This window comes from Pelophylax lessonae (assembly GCF_965119305.1).
Source record: "Pelophylax lessonae genome assembly, chromosome: 5".
Taxonomy (NCBI): Eukaryota; Metazoa; Chordata; class Amphibia; order Anura; family Ranidae; genus Pelophylax; species Pelophylax lessonae.
In genome coordinates, this window is record NC_138772.1 from 340178748 (window position 1) to 340191714 (window position 12967).

Below are 12967 nucleotides of genomic sequence, written 5' to 3' on the forward strand. Positions count from 1 at the left end.
AGCCAGGACCAGGCTATCCACACTACATTATGGCAAGGAGTCAGCAGTCCCATAACCTAGGATGTATTTTTTTTTTTTTTTTTTTTTTTTTTTTTTTAGCAGCCTAATTCCAGCAGCTTACTGGGTGGGACTTATTGGAAAATATGGATCCTTTTATTGCTGTAATTACTTCCCCGAATTCTGACTTAATTGCTCTTTCCCATTTGGAAATGTGAAATCTTGGCCCTCCTGTCCCAATGCCCCACAGCAAATCTGCAGAAGTTCTGGTGTACCTTGAAACTCTTTGCATATAATGAGCTATTTAGGTAGTACCCCAATATGGAATAACCCTTCATATACTGAAGGGGATAACCTAAAAATACTTCAGGGTTGGAGAGGGAAAGGGGTGAAATATCTAGTACAACTATATTCTGGTAGTACATTCCTTTGCAGAGATACAATCTGAATTCAAACTATTACATAGGCAATTTTATCAAAGACTTTTAAGTCCAGCATGCTCTGCAGGCACAATCCCTCTTATGTGTTATGACATTAAGGGATCCTCCACTCGTATCCAATGATACTCAGTCTGTTCATAAATGCTGGATGGTTTCTCACATTTATGTGGCTCTCCTGGCCACCATTCAAAACAATGCTACCCTGCATTGTGGAACCATTGGGAGCAGGATTTGGGAGAGAGTAGCGGTGACATGAACTCTGCACTAGAATCAATACCTGTCATTTCCTTTTCGGCCTCTCAAAAACTCACTCAATTGTTCATTTTGCATCGTGTTTATAGAACGCCCCCTAATATCTTTCAGTGGGGCAGACTCCCCTGACTGTCCCAAATCCAATGTGCACAAGGGTGATTTCATTCACATCTGGCGCTGCCTGAAATTGACTAGATGTTGAGACAAGGTATTGCAGACAGTCTCATTGGTAGGCCAATAGGTTATTCCACATGGCCCATTGATTTGCTTGTTGGGTGCCCTGAATGCTGAGCTCTATCAACCTTGGGCGTATGTTAAGATTTTGGGACTTCTTTATCTTGCAAGAAAGTTAATTGCTAGGTATTGATTGTCTCCAACCCCCCCTCCAACTAGAACTCAATGGGCGAATTATGCTCTTTATTATTCAGAGAGCAATTTGCTTATCAGCACAGCACCGCTCAATCTAAATTTCAAACCATTTGGCAGGGTTGGCTGGATGCATGGGGGCTAGCCCTACCACAGCTAGTCATAGATAGATTATTGCAGATGTAAAGGGTTCATTTAATATGTATATCAGGGTTCTTGGTTACTCACCTGCTCTTTGGTAGATCAATATCGCTCTACTGGTGGCCTTAGTGGCAGGTTGTATAAACAACCTTCTGTTTGCTGTTGTGTTACTATTGGTATGTTACTTGTAGCATCTAAAGGAATATTACTAGAGGATGTTTAGGTTTCATCTTTGTACGGAAATCTGTATTAGTATGCTGTGTAAGCAAGCAGCTTGCGATGGGGGCACCTAAGCAGGCTTGTTCCTGAGCCGCAGCTCTGCGTGTCCATTCACACACACAACTGCGGCTCGGTCCTGCCCCTCTCTCCTCATTGGCTCACTGGCTGTGATTGACAGTAGCGGGAGCCAATGGGAGAGCCCCTGGAGAGCCGAGGCTCTCATGCACATCACTGGATCGCAATCGGGCTCAGTTAAGTATTGGGGGGGGGGGGCTGAGGGGGCTGCTGTACAGAGAAGGTTTATACCTTCATGAATTGAATGCATGAAGGTAAAAAAAAACTTGAGCCTTTAGAACCACTTTAAGTTGAGGAAATCCACTCTTAAAGAAATATAATGCTCAATTATTGTGTTAGTATGAAAAACATGACGTAAAACATATAAGTAGATTTTCAGGATTGTGCAGTATATTGGTACGTACAGCTCATTATATTAGTTCTAGCCATCCCACAGCTGAGTTTATTACTACTACAATGTGTTTAAACACATAAACATGTAGAGAAAAGTATCTAAGGCAAAACCTTTTTTCATAGTTCCAATAGTGTGTAGCATGGGGAAGGTTAGAGCCTCTATCAGGTTTTCATTGCTGTGTCCCCATCGGGGAGATTCACCCCTCCTTTTTTTTTTTTTTTTTTTTTTTTTTTAATGGTGACCATTGTCTCAGAACAAGAAAGTGTGGGGACATCCAAAATTTTAGCATTGTCCTCCAAATAGGAGGTGAGAATAAATCCTTGAATGGGGGTATATGTTCCATTTACAACTGTCTCAAAGGGGAGATTACCTCAAACTTCTTGTTGTGTATGTGGGACAAGAAGTGACAGGGAATTTCTATTGGTACACAGACAGCAATGAAAGACCTGCATGCTTTTTAACCTTTCTTTAGTCTATCCACAGCAAGCAAAGAAAAACATTTTAGTTATAGCTACTTCATTTGCAATTGTGTGATATTGAAGCATTATAATGTCCTGTTTACACAGTGAAGTACTTTCATTGTCAAGATTGATATACCAGGACATAGAAATCCATCTATGACAACCTCATCTCTCCTAACATGACACTGACCATTTTACAGTGGGTTTTATATGTCTTATTTTGTTCTTTTCTCTAACATTGTGCCTATAGTGTAAGCAAAATGTCGGTCATGGCTGCCTGTCTAGAGAGGTGGGGGAGGGGAGTTAGCTGCATTTTGTCTTTACACTTCCACAGTGGCCTGGTGCTTGGATATTGCGATCAACATGCAAGGTTAATTTTATTAACATATATCCTTTTTGCAGATCTCCCCAGAGGTGCTTTGCAAAGAGGGGATCAAAGTACACCGTACTGTACAGCAGAGCGGACAGTTTGTCGTCTGCTTCCCAGGATCCTTTGTGTCAAAAGTGTGCTGTGGCTACAGTGTTTCTGAAACTGTGCACTTTGCTACCACCCAGTGGACAAGCATGGGCTTCAAAACTGCCAAGGTATACATATATTTCATACTGCCTGCTACATCCATGCATATAACCTTTTTTTACATTTAAATTATTATGCAAAAATGTGAATTCTATAACAGGGGCTGTAAAAGGATTAATTAGCTATTAGCACTTTATTAAAGCAACCCAGTTGCCTTTAAAAAAGTAAATTACAATGAAAGTGTCCTATAAAATAGGAGCTCTTTTACTAACCTCTCCAGGGGCCCCTGTCATCTACCTTTCCCCCATTCCAGTACTGCAGTCTCTGTCAAAATCTAAAAGTGTAACTAAAGGCAAAAACGTGTTTTGGATAGAGTGGAGATAAATTAGAACACCTGTCAGATTTTATTGCTGTATGTAATCCCCATAGGCAGAGTCACCCTCTCCATTTGTGCGGTTGGCTGTTAGTGAAAGTAATAGAAGATCCTACGGTTAACACCAGGATGCTAATAGAGGGTATATGTTCCAATGGGGACACTAGTTCTGTTGACCCTAATGACACGCTGAGATTTATTCATTTTGAAGGGATTTCATCTCACTTCCTGTTCCTTCCGGTTTTTCTTTGGGACAGAAGGTGAAGGAAAATGTACCCAATGGGACACAGATGGCAAAAAAAAGACACCAAAAAAAGACAGGGATTATAACCCTCCCTTACTTATCCAAAACGAAAAAAAAGTTTTGCCTTTAGTTACTCTTTAAGCACCTAACACTTTTAGGAGTGTCAGACACTTTGTTACTACAACAGTAACGCGGGGGGCGGAGGATGGAACCACTGCATGCAGCAGAAAATACAGGTATTTGACCATCCTAAAAACATGAAATGGTAAAAGAAAACTGGCATATATATGTTTAAAACCCATGCTTTCTGCTAGCCACAGTTCTTTAATCACATTCCAGTTTTGATTTTAAATAATAGTGTTAGATATCTAGGTGTCCATGTGTATTCTTTTCTCTCTGTTGATTTTGATACTTAAGGCTCATTGTTGGTTAACCACCCACTCTCACCTCTTTATCACATGGCACATGATCTCTTTCCTTCAGATTAATTCTCCATAAATCTGTATGAAATTAAAGGAGAACCACCTGTTTCTTATAATGGAGATAATAGGATTCTTGTACATGTTCACCTTTATATCCTCTGGGAGCATTCTCATCTTCCCTTTCTGCCCCTTTGTTTTTCTCTTGCCATTCCTCAGCTCTTCTTTTTAGCGTTAAGAAACCCAGTTGCTAGTTTATTCATTTCAAAAATAATATTCCTGTATTTTTATTTGTGTATTTAATGTTTTTTTTTCTGAATGTTATTTACTTGTTTACTCTTCAGCTCCGAAAGATTCACCCTCCTTCATGACGAGGTCATTTTTTGCGATACGGTACTGCGTTATTTTAATGGACAATTGCCTGGTCATGTGACACTGTACCCAAATAAAGTTTTTCCTTTTTTCCCCACAAATAGAGTATTTGATCACCACTGCGTTTATTTTTTGCGCTATAAAAAAGGCCGACCATATTGAAAAAGGCCAATATGTATTCTACTACATATTTTGGTTAAAAAAAATCCCAACACTTATATTGATTGGTTTGTGCAAACATTACAGTGTCCACAAACTATATATTTACGGAATTATTTTTTTTTTACTAGTGATGGCAGCGATCAGTGACTTCTTGCGGGACTGCGATATTGCAGCGGACAAATCGGACAGTGTACAGCTTGTGTAACAGTGTAAATTTGTTGTCCCCTCAAAATAACTCAACACACAGCCATTAACCCCCTTAGCGGTATCCCCGAGCGTGACTCGGGGGGAATTTTCCATGCTACTATCAGTATCCCCGAATCACGCTCGGGGTGGATGTGCAGAGCGTGCAGCAGGGTTCCTTACCTTCTCCGGCGATCCAGCGATGATCTCCCATTGTTATGATCTCCACCAAGATCCCCGCCGCTCGTCCGTCGGTATGACGACTTCCTGGTTCCGTTCCCCTGCAGCAGAAATGCTGCATGGGAGCGGAACTGGGAGGGAAATTCAAAGTTGCAACAAACACAAACACCTAAAAAGGAGGTGATACAGTGTAATCTGAGAGGATTACATTGTATCACCTTAGTAAAAGACACAGTGCCCTTTCAGTGCCCCTTGCCATTGTCATTTGTGAGAAATAAAATCATTTGAAAATGGCATCAAAAAAGCGCTGTCCTACATATGCGCTTTTGGATCAGCTGAGCGACTGCGGCAGCGACACAGAGCTGCTCACAGAACAGAGCGACAGTGAGTCGTGGAGAGATTTGTCATCTGACTCTGATGTCAGTGTGGATGAAAGTCTAATGACCTACAAGGGGCGCCTGAGCTGGATACAATTTATTGCATCCAAAAGAGCGCGGTTTGGCATCAAATTGTATATGCTCTGTGAGTCGTCCACCAGATATATCTGGAATGCTATCATTTACACCGGGAAAGGTACCAAGTTCAATCCCAGGTACAGCGGCTATGGGATGGCCACATCCTCTGTCCTTTCACTGCTGGACCCATTGCTGAACCAGGGATAATGCGTGACAACGGACAATTTTTACACCTCTCCGGAACTTTAAGAGGTTTTGCTCCTAAACAAAACTGATGGGTATGGTACTGTTAGGTCAAACCGGCGTGACATGCCATCAATGTTTAGCAGGAAAAAACTAAAAAAAGGAGAGATGGTTGCCTTTCAAAAGGGTAAAATGATGGCAATGCGGTGGCGAGACAAAAAGGACGTGTGTCTCATGAGCACCGTGCACAGCACCTCCACTGCCATGGTCCGCACAAAACACGGGAACAGATGTGCTGAAGCCACAAGTCGTGATCGACTATAATCACGCAATGAGAGGTGTCGACCGAGCCGATCAGGCAATGACATTTTACCCGGCGATGCGGAAGCAACAGAAAAAGTACTACAAAAAGATTTTCAGGCATCTCCTTGAACAATGCCTTTGGAACGCCTATATCCTTTATAAAGCAAACACTACCATACCTCTTGTTCATTCTGACTTTATCTGGAAGGTGGCTGAGCAGATTTTTGTCAACCACCCGACGCCATCAGTATCTGCTAACAGACCCAGACGACGCGCTGTTGACGTTGGCAATCCAGAATGCCTGACAGGCCGTCATTTTGTAGACTTTGTACCGCCAACCACAAGAAAGTTAGCGCCTACCAGGATGTGCGTCGTTTGCTGTTCCAAGAAGGATGGCAATGGAAGAAAAGTCAGAAAGGAAACAAGGTACTATTGTCCTGATTGCAACGTCGGACTTTGTCTAGTTCCATGCTTCAAACTGTTTCACACTCAGGATGTGTATTGAATTTCTTTGTTTGACAAATTTCATTATTTTTCATTGCATTATTGAATAAAATAATATTATTGATTAGATTATAATTCATGTGTTTGTGTTTCAAATTTATCACATCTGGGATGTCTACTAGAGTCTTGTTTTGGTAAGTTTTAAGTAAGTGTTTACTAAGAATTGTAGGCCTTCAATACATAACGCCAAATTTCCATGCAAAAAATTGTACCGCTTTTGGTACATAATTCCTGACATAATCATACCGCCAGGGAGGTTAATGTCTAAACCACTGGCAACTAAAGTGAGTACACCCCTGAGTTAAAATGCCCAAATTGGGCCCAAAGTGTCAATATTTTGTGTGGCCACCATTATTTTTCAGTACTGCCTTAACCCTTTTGGGCATAGAGTTCACCAGAGCTTCACGGGTTGCCTCTGAAGTCCTCTTCCACTCCTGCATGATGACATCATGTAGCTGGTGGATGTTAGAGACCTTGCACTCCTCCACCTTCCATTTGAGGATGCACCACAGATGTTCAATAGGTTCAGGCTCCTTTCACACCTGAGCGTATTGTTTTCATGTGTTTTTTTGGGCTTTTTTCAAGCGATTTCTGGTGTTTTTTGCAGGTGTTTGGAGGCATTGACATCTAACAAAAACGCTTGTAATCTACCAAAAAAGAAGCTCATGTACTTTTTTGAGCTTCAGGAGTTTTGCTTTCGACAAAACGATCATATGTGAACAGGGGCCATTAAAATGAATAGGATGAATAGGATTTTGCTTGTTTGGCATTTTGAGACTTTAGAGATGAGCGTTTTAGGAGCTGAAAAACACTCAGATATGAACAGGGCCTTAGGTCTGGAGACATGCTTGGCCAGTCCATCACCTATACCCTCAGCCTTTTTAGCAAGGCAGTGGTCGTCTTGGAGGTGTGTTTGGGGTCATTATCATGTTGGAATACTGCCCTGTGACCCAGTCTCCAAATGGAGGAGGATCATGCTCTTCTTCAGTATGTCACAGTACATGTTGGCATTCATGGTTCCCTCAATGAACTGTAGCTCCCTGTGCCGGCAGCACTCATGCAGCCCCAGACCATGACACTCCCACAACCATGCTTATCTGTAGGCAAGACACACTTGTCATTGTACTCCTCACCTTGTTGCCGCCACACATGCTTGACACCATCTGAACCAAGTAAGTTTATCTTGGTCTGATCAGACCACAGGACATGGTTCCAGTAATCCGTGTACTTAGTCTGCTTGTCTTCAGCAAACTGTTTGTGGGCTTTCTTGTGTATCATCTTTAGAAGAGGCTTCCTTCTGGGATGACAGTAATGCAGACTAATTTGATGCAGTGTGCGGCGTATGGGCCTGACCCCCCACCCCTTCAACCTCTACAGCAATACTGGCAGCACTCATACATCTATTTCCCCAAAGACAACCTCTGAATATGACGCTGAGCATGTGCACTTAACTTCTTTGGTCGACCATGGTGAGACCTGTTCTGAGTGGAAACTGTTGAACCGCTGTATGGCCGTGGCCACCGTGCTGCAGCTCAGTTTCAGGGTCTTGGCAATCTTCTTATAGCCTAGGCCATCTTTATGTAGAGCAACCATTCTTTTTTTCAGATCCTCAGAGAGTTTCTTGCCATGAGGTGACATGTTGAAATTCTAGTGCCCAGTATGAAAGAGTGAGAGCAATAACACCAAATTTAATACACTTGCTCCCCATTCACACCTGAGATCTTGTAACACTAACAAGTCACATAACACCAGGCAGGGAAAATGGCTAATTGGGCCCCATTTAGACATTTTCACTTAGGGATGTACTCACTTGTTGCCAGCAGTTTAAACATTAATGGCTGTGTGTTGTTATTTTGAGGGGACAGCAAATTTACACTGTTATACAAGCTGTACACTCACTACTTTACATTGTAGCAAAGTGTAATTTCTTCAGTGTTGTCACATGAAAATATATAATAAAATATTTACAAAAATGTGAGGGGTGTACTCACTTTTGTGAGATACTGTGTATATATGTGATCCTGCACACAGCGGCCGCCCTGTAGCAGTAAAGCTACAATAGGGTGATTGTAAAGTGGTTAAAGCCTAACTAGGGTATACCCCAGAATCGCTGACACTGCTGCTGGGCACCGCCATTTATGATGTGATGTCAGCAGCCCCAATAGACTCACTTAAGAAGCACTCTATAGTATTACCCTTTACCCCACCCCCAACATCTAGATGCTGAGGTCGAACGATGGGGCACTGGAGTAGGTCAACACAAATAGTAATTAGACACTATTGGAAGAGGAGGAGGCTATGATGTGTGAAGATAGAAGATGTTGTGCTAATTGAATAGTCAGTTTTTCTATCAAGTTTAAAGGCACATGCAGTTAAATAAAAATAGTTTATGGAAAGAAAAAAACGAATGAACTGAGCAAAGATAATACTTGATTTTTCTGTGCTTTTATCTGCAATTTTATTTTTAAAGTTGATGACAGGATCTCCTTTCATTTTCCTGTGTCATATCAAGAATTGTGTTTACCCCTTTCGTGACCCCTTCTGAACCTTTTGCTCTCCTTGGTGTCTCTACTCGCTGCTTAATCAATATCTGGTCCTGCTGACACTGTATAATTTATGCACCACTGTCTTCATCTCCTACTTTCTACTTTCTTCCTTGGCTTCCTAACTCTGTTCATCAACTTAAACCTCCAGTCCCTCTCTGATTTCTGTGCCTCTGTCTCCATGTCTAACATCCCCTTCCTTCCGAAGCTACAGTAAAAATTCCAAGAAAATGAATGAACTATTGCACTGACTAGACCCAAACCGACATTTTCCGGGGCACGTATGAGGGCCAGGAGAGTGGTAGGGGACACCAGGTGAACTGGATACCACTCCTCTCTGATTAGGTCTCAGATAATGCATATATATATATATATATATTTAAAACAAACACATGAGAGCGCCTCCATCTAGGTGTAGAGATTTATTGAAAAGAATAAAGGCTAAAAAGTGTACTCACTAATAAAAAAGTGGATCAAGGATTGTCATAAACCTATATAGACCGCCATAGGATCACTGTGAGCTTTGCAGGCAAGCAGCTGACTGAAGCAGAGGTCAGACCAGAAACTGTTGATTAAAGTAAAACTCTTAGGCATTAGGCTGGAGCATAAGCAGCAGCGGCTTTTGGGTTTAGCAAGATGGCTGCAGCTTGAATCAGCACCTCTCTCAGCTGGGTGACGATTACAGGTAGTGGAGGAGGCGTGGTTACATGTTTCAGGGCAACAGGACCGTACCTTTATCAAACCATAGGAAGGAGATTGGCCAAAGGACAAGTCTTTATGTGCTCTAAAGAGTGGGAGGGGTGGGAGCAGGAGGCCAGTACTGTTAACTCTTGTTTAACCAAACAAAAATCAAGGCGATGCATAAGGCTAGTATTAATTAACCCTAGAGGGACCAAAAGGCTTAATGCCTCTCATATACACTGCTTAGAAAAGTTAAAGGAACACTTTTTAGTCAGAGTATAGCATCAAGTCAATTAAACTCCTGGGATATTGATCTGGTCAATTAGGTAGCAGAGGGGGTTGTTAATCAGTTTCAGCTGCTGTGGTGCGCTAGATGGGCAACAATGAGGCAACCTCCAAAACCGGAATGGTTTTACAGTTGGAGGCCACTGGCAATTTTTTCCCTACTCATCTTTTCGGACTGTTTTTCACTAGTTTTGCATTTGGCTAGGGTCAGTGTCACTATTGATAACATTAGACAATACCTGGACCCTATAGAGTTTGCACAGGTAGTCCAACTCCTCCAGGGTGGCACATCACTACATGTCATTGCCAGAAGGTTTGCTTTGTCTCCCACCACAGTCTCAAGAGCATGCAGGAGATTTCAAGAGACAGGCAGTTACTCTAGGAGAGCTGGACAGGGCTGTAGAAGGTCCTTAACCTATCAGCAGGACCAGTATTTGCTCCTTTGTGCAAGGAGGAACACGATGAGCAGTGTCAGCCCTAAAAAATGACCTCCAGCAGGCCACTGGTTTGACTGTGAATGTCTCTGACCAAACGATCAGAAACCGACTTCATGAGGGTGGCCTAAGGGCCTGACGTCCTCTAGTGGGCCCTGTGCTCACTGCCCGCCACTGTGGAGCTCAAGTTGACATTTACCATTGAAGGCCAGAATTGGCAGGTCTGCCACTGGCGCCCTGTGCTTTTCACAAATGAGAGAAGGTTCACCCTGTGCATATGTGACAGACATGAAAGGGTTTGGAGAAGCCATGGAGAATGTTATGCTGCCTTTAACATCGTTCAGCATGACCGGTTTGGTGGTGGGTCAGTGATGGTCTGGGGAAGCATATCCATGGAGGGACGCACAGACTTCTACAGACTGGACAATGGCACCCTGACTGCCATTGGGTATCAGGATGAAATCCTTGGACCCATTGTCAGACCCTATGCTGGAGAAGTGAGTCCTGGGTTCCTCTTGGTGCAGGGAAATGTCCGGCCTCATGTGGCGAGAGTATGCTAGCCAGTACCTGGAGGATGAAGGAATTGATACCATTGAATGGCTCCCACGCTGGCCTGACCTAAATCCAATAGAACACCTCTGGGACATTAGGTTTCGGTCCATCCGACGCTGCCAGCTTGCACCACAGTCTGTTCTGAAGCTCAGTGATGACCTGGTGCAGATCTGGGAGGAAATACCCCAGGACACCATCCGTCGTCTCAGGGGCATGCCCCGACATTGTCAGGCATGCATACAATCACGTGGGGGCCATACAAACTACTAAGTACCATTTTGAGTTGTTGCAATGAGATTTTAGAAAAATAGACTAGCCTGCTGCATGAGTTTTCCACTTCTATTTCAGGGGTGCCTTTGAATTCAGCCCTCTGTAGGTGGATAATTTTCATTTCCCTCAAATGATGTGGCATCCTTTCGTTCCTAACACATTACCCAGTCCATATCAGTATATATATCCATCTTGATATTTTTCCCCATTGAAATCTGATGTGTTGGCAGTGTTCCTTTAATTTTTTTAGCTCTTTTTGTTGGAAAAAAATTACATAAATTAATTTATGTAGTGTTGCATGACCGCACAACTGTCAATTAAAATAACGCAGTGCTATGTAACACAAAATGTCCTGGTCATGAAGAGGGGGTAAATCTTCCGGAGTTCACATTTGCAGAACTTATTGAACCATTCTGCCTTGGTACAATTCGATGAAATACTTTCACACTGTAAGACCGTAGGTGGATTGTTCATGGACCCCCTTGAAGTGTCACAATGGCACTTTTACTTTAGACTGTCTGACCTCTGGTTGGTTGCCATGTTTGTGTAGCCAGATGATGTCAGAAACAACTAAAGCCTTGAGGGGATGCTCCTCCTCTCCCTCCTTAGTTTCCTCTTCCTATGCCCGGGACATACGAACAGGGATAGCATCCATGATGATGCTGGGGTTCGGATTCTTGGCACTCCTCAGGTCGGTAGGATGAGTCTTTAGGTGTCTCTGTTAATCTCTCTCCCTGCTGAAAGGTGCCCTGAGCATCTCCCCCACTGACCCCCCTCATGGAGGTAGCAGTTCCCTCGGAAACCTCAGATTCCCATGGTTGCACGGACGGCGGTCCTGCAGTCCTTAGTGTCCTGGGTGGAAGTGGCATGTGGGCAAAGGCCCAGGAGGAAGCGTCCCCTGCTCAGTCTGTCTCATCTGATTCTGAAACTGATGCCCCTGTGGATGTGGCCCATCCAGGGGGATTTAATATCACACCCCCTGATCCATCCGATAGTGAGGATGATTCCTCCATGGTCGCAGCAAAAAAAAGCGCTCGTAGATGCACTTCTCACTGCAGTGCGTGAGACTTTAAAAATGGAGGAAGCGGCTGATGTAGCCACGGACGTGGCTTTGTGGTTTGGTACGCACAAATCGCATCTTACTCCAAAGCTGTTTACTTATATGCCTTAATTTGACAGGTTTTCCTGTAAGGAATGGGAGCAAACAAAACTACCCTTTGTGGTCCCCCAAACGTTTTGCTGTATGTTACCCCTTTGAGGATTCACTTTTAAAAAAGTGGGCTAATCCACCATTGGTGGACCCTCCCGTTTCCAGGTTGAGTAAAGTAACCATGATCCCAGTAGAGTAATCCCCATCCTTTTAAGGACTCGGCTGACAAAAAAGCAGAGGCTGTGGCATGCAGCATGTTTACTATGGCTGGTTCGGCATTGCGGCCAGTCTTTGCCTCAGCCCTGGTGTCTCAGACCCTAACTGTGAATGGTCCAAGGAACTGGGGGGTGTGCAAGTCCCCACTGCTTATGTTGATTTAGCGGTCCAGTTGGTCCATGGGCTGCAGTTTATCTGTGATGCAGCTTTGGATACAGCTCCTGTGCTGTCCAAACTTTCTGTTTGCAGCGGTGGTGATTAGGCGCATCCTGTGGCTTAAGATTTGGTGCACAGACCAAGTCTCTAAGAAAGCTCTCATTGATCTGCCCTTTCAAGGCGATCGCTTGTTTGGGGCTACCCTGGATGACATCATTATGGGTATCACAGGGAGGGAAGAGTACCTTCCCGCCACAGTCATTGAAAGTGAAGAAGCCTCGAAACAGATGGGGGCCCTCCTTATCAGCCCATAAAACATTTTGTGTTTCTGGGACGGAGAATAAGGGAAATGGATCTTTTAAATCTTCACCGCGAGGTTCCAAGCAACCTTGGTCGGGTAAGCCTAGAGCTAGCTTCCCCTGACCAGCAGACAAGACTCC

General features: G+C 43.5%; 1 protein-coding gene across 1 annotated transcript in view; it reads left to right on the forward strand.

Annotated features, from left to right (window-relative positions):
• The window catches only part of JARID2 (jumonji and AT-rich interaction domain containing 2), a 351911-nt gene that overhangs the window by 304290 nt on the left and 34654 nt on the right, over positions 1 to 12967 (forward strand). The window contains exon 14 of the mRNA XM_082258420.1: positions 2748 to 2930. Within this exon, the coding sequence (XP_082114546.1) occupies positions 2748 to 2930 (183 nt within the window). The remainder of the gene's footprint in view (positions 1 to 2747; positions 2931 to 12967) is intronic.